This window comes from Aphelocoma coerulescens, chromosome 1A (genome assembly GCF_041296385.1).
Source record: "Aphelocoma coerulescens isolate FSJ_1873_10779 chromosome 1A, UR_Acoe_1.0, whole genome shotgun sequence".
Lineage (NCBI taxonomy): Eukaryota > Metazoa > Chordata > Aves > Passeriformes > Corvidae > Aphelocoma > Aphelocoma coerulescens.
The window spans coordinates 21,578,452-21,596,614 of NC_091014.1; the positions used below are offsets into that span (position 1 = coordinate 21,578,452).

The 18,163-nt window shown below is 38.0% G+C and overlaps 1 protein-coding gene across 5 annotated transcripts; it reads left to right on the forward strand.

Annotated features, from left to right (window-relative positions):
• The first annotated feature begins 2,267 nt into the window (after positions 1–2,267).
• ZNF800 (zinc finger protein 800) lies at positions 2,268–16,128 on the forward strand. Of its 5 annotated transcripts, XM_068996156.1 has the most exons (6): positions 2,268–2,342; positions 2,941–3,051; positions 5,346–5,441; positions 8,862–9,005; positions 11,410–13,165; positions 14,572–16,128. In XM_068996156.1, coding segments are annotated over exons 2-6 (2,058 nt in total). In that variant the 5' UTR covers positions 2,268–2,342; positions 2,941–2,990; the 3' UTR covers positions 14,573–16,128. The 5 variants fall into 5 exon arrangements, with proteins under 5 accessions (XP_068852257.1, XP_068852230.1, XP_068852236.1 ...); XM_068996129.1 differs by having other exon boundaries at positions 11,410–16,128; XM_068996135.1 differs by having other exon boundaries at positions 2,271–2,342; positions 2,944–3,051; positions 11,410–16,128.
• The last annotated feature ends 2,035 nt before the right edge of the window (positions 16,129–18,163 follow it).

Genomic DNA, 18,163 nt, shown 5'->3' on the forward strand with positions numbered 1-18,163 from the left:
TGTTGGGTCCCCCAGGGGCTGCAGGTGGATCTCTGCTCCCCCGTGGACCTCCATGGGCTGCAGGGGCACAGCTCCCTCACCATGCCCTGCACCATGGGCTGCAGGGGAATCTCAGCTCTGGTGCCTGGAACACCTCCTCCCTCCCCATCTTCCTTCATTGACTTTGGTGTCTGCAGGGCAGTTTCTCTCACATATTCTCTCTCCTCTCTTCTCTGGTGACAATTACTTCTGTGCAGTAACTTTTTTTCTTTCTTAAATATGTTATCACAGAGGCTTTACTACCATCACTGACTGGCTCAGCCTTGACCAGTGGTGGGTACATCTTGGAGCTGGCTGGCATTAGCTCTGTGACGTGAAGGAAGATTCCAGCAACTTCTCAGAGAAGCCACCCTTATAGGCCACCCTCTACCAAAACCTTGCCATGCAAGCACAATATAGGCCATAAGCTACAAAAAGAGAAACTTTCATTGGATTAGGAGGAAAAAAATCCTGTTGAAAGTGGCTAAACACAGAAACCCAAACACAACCAAAAGATTATGAATTTTCATTGCTGGTTTATGGTTTGCAGGTTGATTTTTCCTGTCTTATTTTTTGATCACTCAGTAAAATTATATTGGTGACATGGCTACTAATGTTCATAGTAAATGCCCAAGACGCAAAGTTAAGCTGCTATAACCCTACTATTTCAACATTTGTAGCGCAGTGGCATTAGTGAGAATGCAAGATCATCTTTGAGCCTGATTCCCACATCTCCTGGGAGGTGGGGAATATTAATTCTCTAAGTTTGATACTTCTTGGGCAAGTACAACAGCCAGTAGGCTGTTGTGCAGATCTAGAGCTGACAGTTGTGTTCCTTGCACTTTGTTATCCAGGAGCTTTACAGTTTTACCCACGTGCTCTGTACATGGGCTGAACGCAGCTGCAGCTGGTGGAGATTATGCCTCTTCCACTGTGTCTAAAACACAGCAGAGCTCAAGGTGAGAGCATCTCTGGACACCCACAAAGACCTGTGTTTGGTTGTCTGACACAAAGGTTTCAACTGACTTCTGCTGTACTTCAGTTAAGATGCTATTTGGCACTCAGGTGTTTGAACTGTTCTCTGACACTTAAGGTGTTTCCAGTTTATTAACCAAAATCCAAATGCAACTGATGGAGTTTGAATTTGGTGTCATGTTGCTTTGGAAAAAGATGACTTATTGGTTAAATCAATGCCCATATTTTAAAAGAAGACATTATTGGGTACAAGTTAATGGCCACGGATGGTAAGCTCTCTCCATGTCTGATTTGAGAAAGTGTGAGACATTTTACTCTCAGACTGTAATGTGACTTGGAACTTTTGTCTGAAACCATGAGTCCTATCTCCATTAAGTGATGCTATTACAAACCAGAGTTCGACAGATTTTTTCTGTGTTTCTACCATCACTTAGCATTTTTCCTGTAATGATGTGCTTATTCCTGACATTTCCTTACAGATTTTTCTTCAACGGCAGAAGGTTTTTCTTCAATGGCAGAAGCTTTTCCTTAAGTGTAGGAAGACTTAATCTTACCCTTTCCCTTGGCAAAAGCCAACTATCAGCTTTTCAACAGCCCGAGGTGCCTACAGAAGTGCACTAAAAGAGCACAGGACGAAGCAGGACCCTGTGGAAACGTATCTGGAGACACCGGCTGCCCTGCCCGCTCACTGCACTGCACCGACGTTCTGTGGCCGGTAGTTACCATAGTGATCACACAGTTCTCTTTCGGAACACGAGTTTTTCCTCCAGGTGTTCAAAACATTATTTTATCCTTTTCCTTGGTAGGTCTATTAGAACAACTGGTGGTTTGGTTCCTATTTCTTTACACTGTAATGGCGCAGACCAGGCTGAAAGGGGGCAGAAATGCCAGCTCCAGGGACGCTGGCTGGTCCCACTGGTGTGCGGGCACCGGTGCCCTCAGGGCAGCGCTGCACATCAGGGGTGTGCGAGGCGGTCAGCGAGGGCCTTTCTCCCCGGCGGGACAAAGACGGCGCCGGTTCCCGCCGCGCGCTCCACCCGGCGGGCCGGTCCTGTGGCGGGCGGTGCACCTCGGCCCGCCGGGACTCCTCCGTGATCCGCCACAGCCCCGTGGGCCGGGCCGCCCCGGCCGCCCCCGCCCCGTCCCGCGGCCGCCGCCCGGCACCTGTGCGGCCGGGACCGGGAGCGGCGAGCGCGGCGCCTGCGCACTGGGCGGGCGCTCGCCGCCAGGACCGCAGTCACTTCCTGCCCCCGTGCCCATCCGGCTCCGGGGTCAGCGGCCGCCGCTCTGGCGGGACAGGGGCGAATAAAGTTTAATTCGAGGAGGGGGAAGCCACCGGTCCTCTCCAGGTAGGGCCGGCCCGCGGCACCCGCCCGTCGCGCCCGCTCCGTCTCGGCGTCGGCGCCCGCTGTCACCTGCGGCCGCGCGCCCCTCCCGCCTGGGCTGCGCGTGGCGGGCGGCGGGCGCGCCCCGCTCCGGCTCCGGCAGCGCCGCGGGAGCGCCCGGCCCGGCGGCGGGCGCGCTGCAGCCCCGGGCTGTTGGGGACGCGGCTTTCCCCACGCTCCCGCGGGAGCCCAGGGACATCGTCTCGTCGGTGGGGCTGCGGGACGAGGCTGCGAGGTGGGGACGGAACGCGGCGGGGCCGCCCACGGAGGGGGCGCGGGGCCGCGCGGCCGGGCCGGGCTCGGTGGGGAGGGCGGCGGCCGGGGCTCTCCCCCGCCGGCCGAGGCGCAGGTGGTGGCGGGGCGGGAGCGGGGCTGCGCTCGCCGCGGCCGTTGCAGAGGGCGTCGTGAGACCTGCCGAAAACAATGGGAACTTTCTCCTGCGCCAGGGGTGCCGCTGCCTCCGGCCTGCCCGGCCGTGCCGCCGTAGGAAGTGGGTGTGCGCGGTTCGCGCGCTCCGGAGCCGCCTGTGCTTCGGCGGTGACAGCTATTTTGCTTATTTTAGCAGAAACGAGCTGCTGGATGTAGAAGGAAAGTAGGTCTTGCGCACGGAAAATGCCTCTAAGGGACAAGTGTTGTCAGACTGACCACCATCACCATGGATGCTGTGAGCCAGGTATAGTGGTCTGTGATGCTTTGGCTGTTTTGCGTATCTGCTTCATTAAAAGCGTGCAGGAACTGCTGTGATAGTTGTGAACGTATATCATTAGTGTCAGCTGTAGGTATAAAAAGTTTCTGAATTTTGTTTGGAAATTTTTTTTTTGTATCCTTGAACTGTCGCCGTAAAATCATTTCAGGAAGAGAATTTTTTAGTTCCTGCAGGATGTTGGATAATCCTCAGGCCACCACATGGACATTGTATGCAGTGAGCAGAGGAAGGCAAGAAGTTGTATAAATACAACAACTTACCGTTTTGTTTCCAAAAAGTGCAGTGGTCTCAGTTTTTTTGTAAAATGATGTTTCTGGCAATCATTTGCGTTTGCAGTTTGTATTTTTACACTGTCTTCCCTGGTGAACCCTGATGAAATTGAAGATCTTAGTCTCAGAGGAGAAAAACCCCACTATGTCCTAGAACAACTCTTTATATTCCATGGCTGAGTGATGTGAAAGATGCCATCAGTGAAAACTGTAATGAGTACTCTGAAGGTTCAGCCAACCTGTTAGATGCTTTTGAAATTATTCTGTCTACTGTTATAATTGGTAATTTTAAAGGCAATTTTGTTTCTTTTTGCCTTGTTATAGAGTTTATTTGGATGCTTTCCCTTCTGTTTTTGAAAGAAAGATGTTATTTGGATGCTTTCCCTTTTGTTTTGAGAAGAAAGTTTGGGGAAATAACAGATGAAAGTGTGAGCATGGTGACTTTGATTATGCTCCTTTAATAAAATGTAATTTTGAGAGTAGGTATTGTTCAGTTAGTAGAAACATTTTTTTGTGTTGATGATGAAATGGTTTTGAGTTGTTCTAATGCTTTAAAAAACTAAAATATTTTTCTTCCCTGACAAATTAACAGTGATCTGTTAGGTCTTCTTTACCTATGTTACTCCTCTTGATGTCAGTAGGTGTTATACATGCAGATTAGAAGCTGTATACAAACCAAAATGTTTTATTTTGAAGTGTAGGGAGTAGGCTAGTAGAATACAATATGTCATTGTGTTCGAGATCCCCAAATGATTAGCTGATTTGTCATGGTTGTTATGTGTTTGTACATATAATAGTATATTATGGAGCCAGCATAGTTGAGTGAATTGTTCATTCTGTTTTCCTGTTTTACAGTACTTTTCTTTCTGATGTTCTTTTCAGCTAGAATTTTTTTATAACCTTTTATCTTTTAGCTCAAATTTCCTGTCAAAATTTGTTTAGTCTTTTTGCACTTATTATCTCTAAATAGTTTTTATATTATGCCTCAACTGGCCTTTATTAAATACAAATTTCTTAGAGATGCTCAGTGCTTCATTTAGAAATTAAAGCCTTGAAATGGGGTTAAAATCAAACCAAAGGGATAAGGTGGGAGCCAGTTTATGAAGTACGAAGCTAGCTACTTAGTCAATAAGAAATTTGAAAGAAGACCTAACTAATGATTTTGCAAACACATGCTTCAATAAGTGCTCTTATTCCTGTAAATTCGTGTTTCCCTCTGGGCAAAGCTTAATTGTCATATCTCTATACTGCAATGGAATGCTGTGAATTTTCATGTGTGTAAATACTGCATATTGGAATGACAAAAGATCCTGATTAATATATGTTTTAGTTTCAATAGCTTTTGCAAAGAATATGATGTGGAATGAAACATCAGAAATAAAGTATTCCCTCAGCAGTTTACTTGAACCTGAAGAGTTTATTGAATGTAGCTTTCTTGGTCAAGAATACTATGATAGATTTTTTTTGTATATACTATTTAGCTATGCTTATGCTTTTTTTCTGATTATTGCTGCTTTAAATTTGAGTTCAGTGTTTAGGTGCATACTGGCAACACTGAAGTCAGGTAGTATGCTGTGAAGTATTTGGTAATGCTGGTAATATAGTATTTGGTAATGTTTTTTTGTACATGTGGTTTGGTTTTAATGATGGGAGTCAAGTAGATTGTTCTGGGGAATTACTTTAATTGACGGACATTTCTAGTGAGTTAATTCTGTTTTATGTATTTATATGTTTCTATGTTAAATGTAGCTTTGAATACACATTTTTTTAAGTGATCAAAATGACAGCAAACTGTCAGAAGGTGTCATAGCTGGAAAATTCAGTGTTGACTGTTTTTTAATTCAATAGAGACAAAAATTCTAGAGTAAGGCTACTTTTACAGTAGTACTGGCTGTTCTTTTTAGCTAGTTTACTGTATGTATGGAAAATTCCTAAATTACAGAAATCACCTGAGTGTTTTCTAATGGCTTACTATCCTTTTATATATTTCAGTGCATCTGTTGGAACCTGGTGATCCTCCATTATTGCAGCAGCCTCTGCAAACGTCAAAATCTGGTATTCAACAAATCATTGAGTGTTTTCGATCAGGTATGAAACCATGCCTGACCCTTATGAAGTTCATTACCTTGTTAAAAGACTAATGTTTATTCAGTGTATTAAAATAACCAGCACCTGACTTTATGCATATTTGCAAAATATTTGTAGATTTGTGGAATTAGGTGTTCCTTTTCCTGTGGGTTTTCATAGAAAGTAATGAAGATACAGATCTGGCTGTATAGTTATCTTTGAAAAACCTTAAAAATTAAGTTTGTTGTTCTGCTTTGTGTCCTTTCTGCTGCTATTATTGATGAGTTTATCAGAAAACTCCTGAGCTGAAGAAAAAACTTTATCTTGAACTTTTTCAATTGCTTTATCATACTACTTTTAATGTCTTCCTTGATTGTTTTTGGGAGTTGCAATACATAGCAATGCACAATTAAGCATTTGGGGAGGCATGCCAGGGAAGACTGAAACCTTCAATGTTTTCAAGCTGTTTCTATACTTCAGATGTGGCAAACCAAACATTTTATTTTCACAACTCTAGGTCTTTAGTGCTACTGTCTATGTGTTTCTAGATTTTTTTCACACAGAGCTTTTAAATATATGAAATGTGTTGTGTATAAAAACATTGTTGCTGTGCAATGAGATACTTGTCTGGTCTGAGTCTTGTAAAAGGGCACAGTATTTAAGTTGTCCACTAGCATTTCAATAACTTAATACAAAAACAGGATGTGAGATTATTCATTAGTAAGCTTTTTTAGTTTGGTTGAGATTGCTTGAGGGCTCAGATGTGTGTGACAGGCTTCTTTGGCTGATTAATGTAATCTGAAGAAGATTAATGTAATATCTACTAGTAATAGCAGAAATGGGTTGCAGATACTTTGAGTTACTTCCAGATTGTCCTCACTGGCAGGTGTTAAATTGATAACTTATTTTGATATCATCAGTCACTTGCATCAGGGTGCTTGGACAGAAGGAAAGAAGACTTAGACAAAGATTTTACTGGCTAGTTTTGAACAAGCAACATTTCATTATGGAAAGAGAATGTTTGATTCTTGTAGTAAAGGAATAGAGATTTAAGACAGAGTAATTTTATCAAAAGCTTCTGTCATTCAAAGCATTAAGAATAAAAAATGAATTTGAATCTAATTTTTTTTCTAAAAAAGAAACTGCTTGCAAAAGGCATAAACTTAGGTATTTCTGACAGAGAGATATTTATGACCAGTGTTCTCTACCAATTTCTTGTGACTTTGATGTTATTCTAGCATCAACACTTACAAATATTAACAGAATTTGACAAGGTATCACCTGCATTACCATCACAATATACAATCAGATGTAACTACAAAATAGAGAAGACTTCAGTAAGTCTTCTCCAGTAAGCTGGAGGCAGCATATACTGACAGGAGATTGACTTGTTGCCACAGTCTGCAGTTGGTGAAGAGTAAGGAGATGATACTGTTTTCCTCTGCCTGCTGTGTCCACAAAACCAGTGGACGTTTTAAATTTTTTTGCTGCTTCCAGAAGTTCCTAAAGGTCTACATTTTGATTCAAAAGGATCAATTATTTTTCTTTACTCCCACCTGTGAAAAGCTTCATAGTTGCATAAGGATGATTTGAAGCCAGAGTAACTACCATGTCATATAGTATGATCTCTAGTATGTCATAAATCCTTTAATCTCATCCACTAATTCTTAAATCCAGTAATTTGTATTGGAAAAAAACATTTCAGTCCTGAACAGAAGAAGACTGAAATATCAATATAACAGGAGAGAGAATGAGTAACCTGTGTGTCCCTTGATTGGGTAATAGTGGAGAATTTTTTTTTTTTTGAGAGGGAGGTTTGTGGCTAGGGCATGCATGAACACCATGGCTGAATTCTGTTTCTTTGTGTGCCTTCACCAAATTGGAAGCATTTTGTTTCTATTATAGATTGGTATCTCACAAGAATTTTATCTACATGGAACATCTTCAGTTTTGTTCAGCCAGATTTTCTTTATATGCAAAAATTCAAATGTTGCTTGCTTCTGGGGGGAACTCTGTACAATTTTTATTTGTTGCTATATCTAAATATTTGTTCAGTAGTCTGTTTGTAAAATGCAGGTCAAATGAAGGTGAGGTTAGTAACACTCAAAGAGAGAGCAGTGACATATGGCCTGGGAAGGCATAGGAGGGGACAGAAACCGTGGTAAGCCTCAGATGGTCAAGTTTGGATCCCAGTTTTAAGGAACTGTTGAAGACACTGTGCTTTGCTGCAACTCAGATGTAGTACTAGTACTACTATTGCACCAAGAAATAAGAAGCTTTCTTGGTAAGGCCCATTTGTATTGAAGAACTATTGCCTATTATGGTATTCTTAATATTTGAAAGAATTTAATTTCAAAAATAGTTCTGCAGTGTGACTCTTGAGTTTGATCTTTAAAAGAAATTCTTAAGAGAAGTGTGATGAGATGACAGAGCACTTGACCTTGTATTTCAGCTTGAGGATGTCTTGCTGCTGCTTTTCCATAGGTGTTTGATATTATTTATTCATGGTCCAGTTGCATGATATTTTTGCTTGTTTGATTAGTTTTGATTAATTAAATTCTAAAAAAAATGAAGATAGATAAATTAGCTGAATTTGGTTAGTTAGTGCTTTTTTCTGATTTGGAGTGGGTAAGCATCATTTAGTAACCTATTGCTAATTTTAGGCATTACATTCATAATTTTCATGAGATGAGAAATGAAGGAGTAAGTTTGAAGTGTAAAAAAATGACAGGAGCTGGCATACATCCACAGTGCTAGATCTAACTATCTTTGTATACAATGCATAATAATCTGGAAAGCTAGAATATTTTATCACACTCTCAGTGTTTTAACAGACATCTTTCAGATTTAAGTTGTATGTATTTTCCTTTCATCAGGCTGAAAATATGCCTACATTTCTATTATCTTGGACTTGGGTCAGATACCTACATATAGTAACATTTCTTGACCTGTTAGCTATTCTCTTTGCTCTATTTTATGCTTTAGTTTTTTTGCCTTACCAGGTACCATTTCTACATGAAATAGCTGTATATATCTTGTTTTCTTAGCACTGTAGGATAGCCCTAAAGAAAAAATACTACAGGCTTCTTTAAATGCTCTAGGTGCTGATTCTTTCCTGTTGGGCAACTGTATTGCAACAACTGAATACTGTAGGAAGAACTCTTTCCTAATGCTAGGCGTTAGTTTTTATTGTAAATCATTGCGCTTTCTCTGTAAACTGTAGTGTGTGTAATCCTTGAGGGGTTTTTTCATCCTGGTCTTGTCTTCATAGTGAAATTTGGAGCATGTATCATAAACTTACAGAGCAAATGAAGTAGCATTAACAAAAGATAAAATGCTGTTATAATTATTCATGGTCTAAAATGTTTCCACTTTTTCATGGGATGATATGAATTAAATGAACAGAAAACCTTCTTAAGTGTAATATTTCTTTTATTACAGGAACGAAACAACTTAAACATATCTTGTTAAAAGATGTGGACACCATTTTTGAGTGTAAATTGTGCCGGAGTCTCTTCAGAGGATTACCAAATTTAATTACTCATAAAAAGTTTTATTGTCCTCCAAGTCTTCAGATGGATGATAGTAAGTATTATTAATTTAAGTGTTTAATAAAGTTAATAAAATTGAAAAACTTATCTTTCTTTGCCATTTACACAAAGATACCTGAAACAAAAATGCAAAAAAAGGAGGTGGAATGAAATTTCTGTAGTAACATATGTAGATCAATTTTATGTTACTGAAGAAGCTACAGCAATGACTTTATATGAATTAACAATCAAGAGCCATGCCAATATCACAATTAGATAGCTAGTTTATACATCTAGCCTTTTAATTAAGAGTGTCACTCTTAACACTTTCTATTCCTTGTTCCCCTTTTTCTTTCCCATCTGTCCTTTACTGTGAAAGATACCAAAAGTATGTCAAAGGACTGGGAAACTGATCTTACAGAAAACAGTGGCTCTAACTGGGTGTTTCAGTTTTAGGCTGTCATAGCTCTGATGGACTTCAGCTGCTGCTGTGAAGTGACCTGGGTCAATATCCTTATTATTCTCCTGTACTGAGGAAGCCCTTATAGTGCTTGTGTCATGGATGCAGTCTTTTGGTCTCAGTCAGTATGAAACACAGACTAAAAGTTTACCCTTTTATTTAAGGCTCTGTGCTTGAATAATGCTGTCTCTTTTTCCTTGCTTCACTTCATGTTACGCGGCTTTAACATATTCTATGTGATCATGACTAGCCCAGCATCTTTGTTGTAGAAAAGAAACTTTATTATTAAAAGAAGGGATTTAAATGATGAGGAAAAAAACAAGAACTATATTTTTATGGAAAAAGAAATTTATTAGAGTCTCATTCCAGTGATGACTTTTTGTTGATCTGAGTAAAGTTGATTAATTTGGAAATGTGTCAGCATTCAAAAATGTTTTGTAAAGCTTTCTAATTTTCCTGATCTCTTGACTAGATCATTATAGGTGCAGTGAGGAATTTTCTTTCCTGATTAATGCCTTCCTGCTTCAATATTTCAAAAATTAGGAACAAACAGAGATATATTTTGATGATTCTTTTTGCACGTGGTGTACACTAAAAGGAGAAGGTGAAAAGGCTGGTACTGTCACCTTCCTAAAATGAACTTGCTTGGCCAGTTATAGTCACAGGTGACTTGTAGTTTCAAAGAAAGGTTAGAATTGCATCTGACTTAGATGCAATAGTTTCTAAGCAAAGTAAGATTATCCTGAGGAAAGATTTCATGTCCAGCTCCTGACATTCTAGTCTACATTTAACTTTCTGATTAACTTTCATATGTTATATGAAGTAACATACAAATAAAATAATTTCCACTGCTCAGTATGAGAGGTGCAAATGAAGGGAAGGATACTACACGGTCTGAATAAAACTGTATAAATATTTGTGTTTTATATAAAATTGAGTATAGTTATTGAACTAAGTGGGAGTTTTTTTCAATAAATAAAAGATAGTGAACAAGAGGTGGGAATAGAAGTTCAGCACCCCATGGTGAAAAATTCCAAAGACTATTCCCTGCTAAGTTTTTTGACATGCACTCAGTCAGTATAGTCACGAAGTAGTCTTAAAAGGTGCTATAAAATAGGAAGGACTTTTTACTTTTGGTAAAAACTATATAGATAGGCCCATTTGAAACTGACTGCAAAAGCTGTTAAAAATTCAGTGTTAAAAAATGAGTTTGGAGCAACAAAACAGCATATTTCTTGTACTGACACTTTTGATGTATTGCTGGGTGCGTGGAAGGAATAACTCTGACTAAGTGTGGGTTTTTAATTAGCTGTCACCAGGACTCACATCTTTAAAATTATTCACAATAATTTGAACTGTGTCATCTCAGTGCCTCACCTTTTTGCTGTAGGACCCTGGCTTCTTAGTTGTGCCAGTGCAGATGCTTCAAGTATCACACTAGGAACTAGAGCACTGAAGTAATTTGACATTTAAAAAGAGAATATTACTGAGACCTGTAAAATATTATCTACTTATATCTTCATGCAATGTTCAGGTTACACAGATGTTTCATTCTTTGGTAAGGATTGTTCAGAATTCACAGAGAGAGCTTATTTCCAGAATTAGGTCCCTTTATTGAGAGTGCCTGTATCCCACAGTAGGAAAATCGGTTTCTAATGATACTTCAGGCTTAGTTGCACACCTGCAGAACAAGCTTAGTTGAATGATGTTATTTTTGCAATTGATACAGTTTTTTCCAGACCAGCTTAATTCCAGTCATACAAATTTTTAGTTCAGGTGGCTTTCACATTAGCACGCCGGGAGGGTTATTTCCGATGTTGGCTTTTAATAAAAAGGCAACTTGTAACGATTACTCAAAGCCTTTGAGTGTTCAGAGAGTACAAAAGAGGATTTGTGGAAATTTGGAGACTGAATTCACATAGTGGTTAAAAGCTACTTTGAAATTTAAATAATTGAAAATTACCAAATCATTAAAAAGTACCTTTTCCTCTTTTCACAGACCTCCCAGATACAAAAGATAAGCAGAGTCAAGCCATAAATGACCTTCTTGAAGCAATCTATCCAAGGGTAGATAAGCGAGAATATATTATTACATTGGAACCGATAGAAACTAATCAAAATGCTGTATTCCAATATGTGTCAAGGACTGATAGCCCAGATGAGAACACAGAAAGTAGCCATAACCCTGATCAAGCTCCGGTACAGATACAGGAACCCAGCACTGAGCAACCCAAGACTGTTTCAGCTCCAGCCCCAGTCCCACCTGGGGAGTCTGTAGAATTACCTCCTGCTGATCCAGTTACAAACAAAGTGATAGCTACTCCTGAAGAACAGCCACCAGAAGTAAATCCTGACTTGGACTCTCTGGATAACGCTGATTATGGCCACCAGTTGATTTGTTGCCTCTGTAGGAAGGAATTTCATTCAAGACGCAGTGTACGCCGGCACATTCGAAAAGTACACAAAAAAAAGATGGAAGAGCTAAAGAAGTACATAGAAACAAAAAAGAAACCAAACCAGTGCTCCGCAAAAGGACGAAATAAGAATGTTCTCGTAACATTAGGCAGAAGTTGTCCTGTGTGTTATAAATCATTTGCTACAAAAGCCAATGTAAGGAGGCATTTTGATGAAGTTCATAGAGGATTAAGAAGGGATTCCATTACTCCTGATATAGCTACAAAGCCTGGGCAACCTTTGTTCTTGGATACAGTTTCTGCTAAAAAATCTTTTAAGACCAGAAAACAAAAGTCGTCTTCAAAGGCTGAATACAATTTAAGTGCATGCAAATGCCTTCTGTGTAAGAGAAAATATAGTTCACAAATAATGCTGAAAAGGCATATGCAAATTGTTCACAAGATAACTCTTTCTGGAAAGAACTCTAAAAGAGAGAAAGGACCCAACAATACTGCCAATGGCACAGAAATAAAAGTTGAACCAGCAGATTCTGTAGAACCTTCACCCCCTTCCATTGCGCTTTCTCCACACAATGAATTAAAGGGAACAAATCATTCAAATGAGAAAAAGAACACACCGTCAGCACAGAAAAATAAAGTTAAACAGGACCCCGAAAACCCTAAATCAACTTCTAAATCAACCACTAAATCAACCTGCAAATCAACCGCTAAATCAACCCCTAAATCAACCAATGCATCTGCTGCAGGTGGCCAGCAAAAAACCAGGAAGCCAAAACTTTCAGCTGGCTTTGACTTCAAGCAGCTTTACTGTAAACTCTGTAAGCGCCAATTTACTTCTAAACAGAATTTAACAAAACACATTGAATTACACACAGATGGAAATAATATTTATGTTAAATACTACAGATGTCCACTCTGCTCCTATGAAACGCGTCGCAAGCGTGATGTGATAAGACACATAACTGTGGTTCATAAAAAGTCACCACGCTACCTTGGGAAAATAACTGCAAGTTTAGAAATAAGAGCAATAAAGAAGCCAATTGATCTTGTTTTAAATAAGGTGACAAAAAGAGGCTCTCAGAGGGATGAAACAAAACAGATTGGTTCAAAACAGGATGTCACCTCTAATTCTCCCAATAAAAAGTATGAAGGAGCTGATGTTGGCATTGAAGTAAAAGTAACAAAAAACTTTTCTCTACACCGATGCAATAAATGTGGGAAAGCATTTGCCAGAAAAGCTTTTCTAGAACATCATAAGAAAACCCACAAAGCAAATGTATCTCATTCACCTGAAGAAAGTAAAACCAAAGGCAGAAGTACAAGATCTAAAGCTGTTGTCTGGTGAGGAAAAAGAAAAAGTGTTTTGTCTTTTTTTTTTCTTTTTTTTTAAAAATCCCCCAACAATACCACTGCCTTTCTTTTGCTGTTGTTGATTTATTGTTGAAAACATATTTTCCCATAGATTTTATGATTTAGTGGCTTAAATGCAAAAATAGATGTCAAATTTGGTTTTTTTTGGTTTTGTTTTTTTTTAGCATTTTGCTAGAGTTAAAATCTAAATTTGTCATTGCAGGAGGATGGAATTTAGATTGAGCTGTACTGAGTTAACTCTTTAAACTGTCTTAAGGCATATGTTATAATCAAGTTAATATACATACATTTTTAAAATAGTAATTTAAAAAAATTAGCAATAATTTTGTTTGGTTTGAATAACTTAACTCATTTAATTAACTTTGCTGTGACCACTTGAAGAAATACTAAAAATACTAAAGTAAAATCTGGTAACAGAAAAAAATCTCTATGAACTTACTGAAATTAGCACTGTAAACTTAAATTTTTATTTTAATGTGTATTGCCTACACACTGTCAACAAAAGTACATAGAACAGGTTTTTTTCATGTAATTTGGTTGCTTAGTTGCTTTGATTTAAAATCGTTATGGGTTAGGTGCCTGCAAACACCATTGAAGTCTTCAAATTTAGCATTTCATTCTTTTAGTGCTTTTTTATATAAGCCTGGGTTTGGAGACTTGTGGTCATTTATTTTTTTAAATTGTTCAAATCTTATCAAAATTTTTGATTTAAGCATCAGTATGTATTGAAGTCTGGCTTAGAATTTTCTAAACTTCTGCTTATGTGGTACTCTGGGAATTTTTTACACTCAGAGGTGTTGTGTTTGTAGTTACTCAGTTTTCCATAGCCTTCATGTTAAAGTTGGTCTATTTTTAGAAGACCTTTTAAAAAAGAAAATATTTGTATACAGTCAGTTTGTATTTCAGAATGACCAACTGATGCCTGAAGGTTGGGGATTGTACAAAAATATCATGAAGAGAGACTGTAGTGATACTTGTAGGGGTTTCTAACGTCCTTATTCAGAACCATCTTTCTAGCATATTTGGTAAAAAGAAAACTAAGTATATGTGCCTTGTTCTATATTTCAACTCTGAAATGCTATTTTCCAGGAGGTGATTTGATTTGAGTTCAGCTTTCATAGTGAATAACCACCTAGTTATGTTAAATTGTGATGTGGTGCTTTTGTGACTTTCTAACAAATCCTGGCCAAATTAGACATAACTTCAAAAATGAATTGTGTTGGATCCTGAAATATGCTGAATTTTAGAGGAGGAGTGGCTTCTGCATTTTGAATATGAATTAAAAATTTAGCCTTATAAATTATTTACGTTGTGTAGTTTAAAACAGAATTATATGGGTAAACTCAAAGTATTAATTTATTCCCATTTCTCTTCAGATAGGTTCAAGTGATGTTCGGAAATTCTGAAGTTCATTTGACTGAAAAAGACTTTAGTTTGTTGTTGGAACTGCTAATTCTTGAAAATGGTACTATAAGGAGGAAATATTTTCATAAGCTGTTTTTTTTCTTACTATATTAATAACCGTTCTGACTGCTTGTAGGACAGTGCCACTTCCCAAAACACTGAAGTAGTTAAAATGAAATGCGCGCGCTTCTAAATTAGCAGTTATCTCTATGCAGTTGTAATTTGACACAGTATAGAACAAACTTCCTGAAATTAAATAAGAGTCCACTAGAGACAAGTTAATGAACAGCAGCTTCGGAAGAAGGTGTTTTTTCCTCATTTAGGAAGTCATCTTCAGAAAACTCATCATCCAGGCATACTGGTCCTCCCTGGTAGTGTTAATTGATGGACAACTCAAACTTTGATGTGATATCCTACTTTGGTAAATGTTGTGTAATATACTGGTTTAAATTTATTACAAATGAATGTATAAGAGCAAACAATGTAGTGTGTATTGGCTGAATTCTACTAATTTTTAGTATTTGCCATAAATTCAGTTTGTTCATATTGACTTTTTCATAATTTCCCAGTTCTAGGACATTCTGAGTTTCACTGTGCTGAAGTTACTTCAAAGACCTCCATTTGTTTCCATATGTGTGGTTCATAGGAAAACTTTGTAAACATCTAGAAAGTTTACGACAATATCCACATTCCTCTATTCTTTAATTTTTTAAAAAAAATTATACACAAGCACTTTAATGATAGTTGCAGTTTATTTTTTCAGTTTATTTTTAAAAGATCAACACACTAATGTTAATATGAAGGTAGTGAATATTTGCTGATGTATTATAGACAATCTGTGCACAACCACTTATAATGTTAGCTTATTTCATTAAATATTAATAAAAAGGGAGGATAGTTCGGGAGAAACTCAAAATATATTTTCTCTCAAAATCATATATGACCACTATGGGTAGCACTTGACTTTGTGTAATTGGAAAATGTTTTAGATACCTTTTTTTAAACCTTTTAGTCAAGATTGTAGTAAAACAGTTGCATGCCTACCATTATGAAGTTCTTGGTGGGTTTCATGCGATCATGGGTTTTGTTTTGGGGTTTTTTTTTGTTGTTGTTTAGGTTTTTTTGTTTGGGTTTTTTTTTGTTTGGTTGGTTGGTTTTTTTTTTTACCTTTTAGAAAATATTCTGTTTAGTGATTTGTGTCAAATTGCTACAATTTGAAAGGTATTGTACATCAGAAGAAATACCATGTTTTTTATATTGGTTCACTCCCTTACTTAGGGAGGTGCCTCGTGTTCATGTATACTTTTTGTATAAAATATATCTAAATGTTGATCACAAGATCAGGAGTAAAAATGCTTTTATGGATAGAGAACTATTTGGCCCTGTTAGTGCATTGCACTAAAAATACTGTGAATGGGAACTAAGATTGTAGCTTTGCTCAAAATGTTCTATATTGAATGTACATGCTTTTGTTTGGATAAATGTACTGTATTTGATGGAAAATAAAGCAGACTGGAAATGATTTTTAAGTGGGCATAAACAAAAAGATGTTGTGTTTGTACACTTGGGATATCTGTCACTCCACAGTTGGAAATTACATTGTTTGCATTTTGTAAAGTTTTATTTGTTGATCATTGAAGCTAGTTATTTGTAATATTATGTTGTAATAAATGTTTTTTTTAATTAAAAATTTGGGACTTGTGGAGTGAACACTTCACACTGGTGGTCAACCCTTGCTATATTTTTAGAAAACACTGCCTTTTGTCCTTTGTAAAGGAATCTCTTTCTTAACTGAGGAACTCTGGTTGTTGTTACCTTTTTAGAACAAAATATTGAAGAAGATAGGCTCTCCTGGGACTTTTTTACAAGAAAATAGGATTACCTAGTTTTCCATTGGAAATAACATTGATGGCTGCTGAAGGTTCCTTGTTTTCATGGTTGGATATAAAAAAGAACTGCCATAACCATTGTTAATTCTTTTGTAAAAGAATACATTAGGCAATTAATGTAAGTGCATTTTAAGTCATGTTCCTAAGTGCCTGCAGATTAAGAATGGAAAATTAAAATGCAGACATAGGGATAGAATAACTGTTCTTTTCTCAGTTTATCCTTGTGGTTTCTGCTGTCTGTTCTGGGTAAGTGTGTAATCTGTATCTTGAAATATGTGAAGATGAAGTTACTCCTATTTCAAAGGTACGCTTTATGCTCACCAGCATGCTGGATAAGAGTTTTTAATTAAGATGCAGTCTTGCATCATTGATAGGGCACATTGGTTTGGCTCGTTTCACTTACACTAGCCAAAGACAAATATAGGGTCTTTAGTGGACCTTCAGAATTAATGTTGAGTCTTGTTAGAAGAGTTTTTTATTTAGAATGAATGTTAGCTACTTTACAGAAAACTTGGAATGATCTAAACATTTTGTATGCAAGTCTATTTTTTTTTAAAGTGATACATGTCTTCTAATGCTAAGGCTTGAGTGGCTAGCTTTCAGGGACATGACATTACCAACAATCTGCCATACTGGTGGCACCAGGCTTGCTAAGGTGTAAATATGCTGGCGTGAGTCTCAGAATCATCTTAACTGTCTCTCAGCTGAGGGTGTTGGTCTTCCTGGTTTTATTTTTTTTTGTCTTTATTTTTAGAGTGGTTTCTGGTTTTATGTTTTACTTGTCTTTCCTGTCTGAGATGTTAGATTTCAGGGCTTGAAGTCCTTGTAGTGCTTGGTTTCCTCAGTTTTATAGGAGAATAAAGAAATCTGTACCTTAGATAGTTAATGGTCATTACCACCATTTGTTTTTGATTGGATTCTCTTGAGATGAACTAAAATCTACTGTGTGAAGGATTTGTGTAAGTGGTCAGGTGCTTGAAGTACTTAGAAAATGGGGTCAGTTTGGAGTGGTGGCTGAAAGAACTGTGGGTAGGTATTTTACATCATTCCCTTTTGCTGAATACTGAAATAGAACAGTGGGTTAACCACAAAGGTAGATCAGTGTGTTGTTTGGAGGATGAAGGGTAGAGAAGAACAGGTCCTCAATGATTTTATTGGTGGAGAAGCTGTGGTGTTTGTACTAATGAGGTGACTTGCAAGGAGGACTGCTGGTTGGGTATAAAGGTTCTCTGCCCATCTTGAAAAGGGCATCAAAGGGGAAGTGAGTGATGTGGAATACGCTTTAGCTCCCTTTTTTTGGGGAGCTTGCTTCACAGTATCCATCAGTTACCGTCTTAAAGTAGTAACTTCATAGACACAAAGTGGAATGTAATTTGAAAAGCTAGGATTGTTTGGGTTCATTCATCCCTTTGGGTATTGTCAAGATACTGGTAATCTTAACAGAGTTGTTGTATACTTGAAATAATGTCTCAAATGAGGAAACAGTATCATTGACTTTGGAAGATTTAGTGGGGAATGAAGATCACCTGAAACTTTGATAGCACATAGACCAAATACATTTTCTGCAAAACAGATGACACTATGTATTCTTTCACTGCATTGCCATGGTTGTTTCGAAGTCTGGATGGGTGAGGAGAATGTGCTTTTTCATCTTGCTCTAATGTTACTCTTAAGA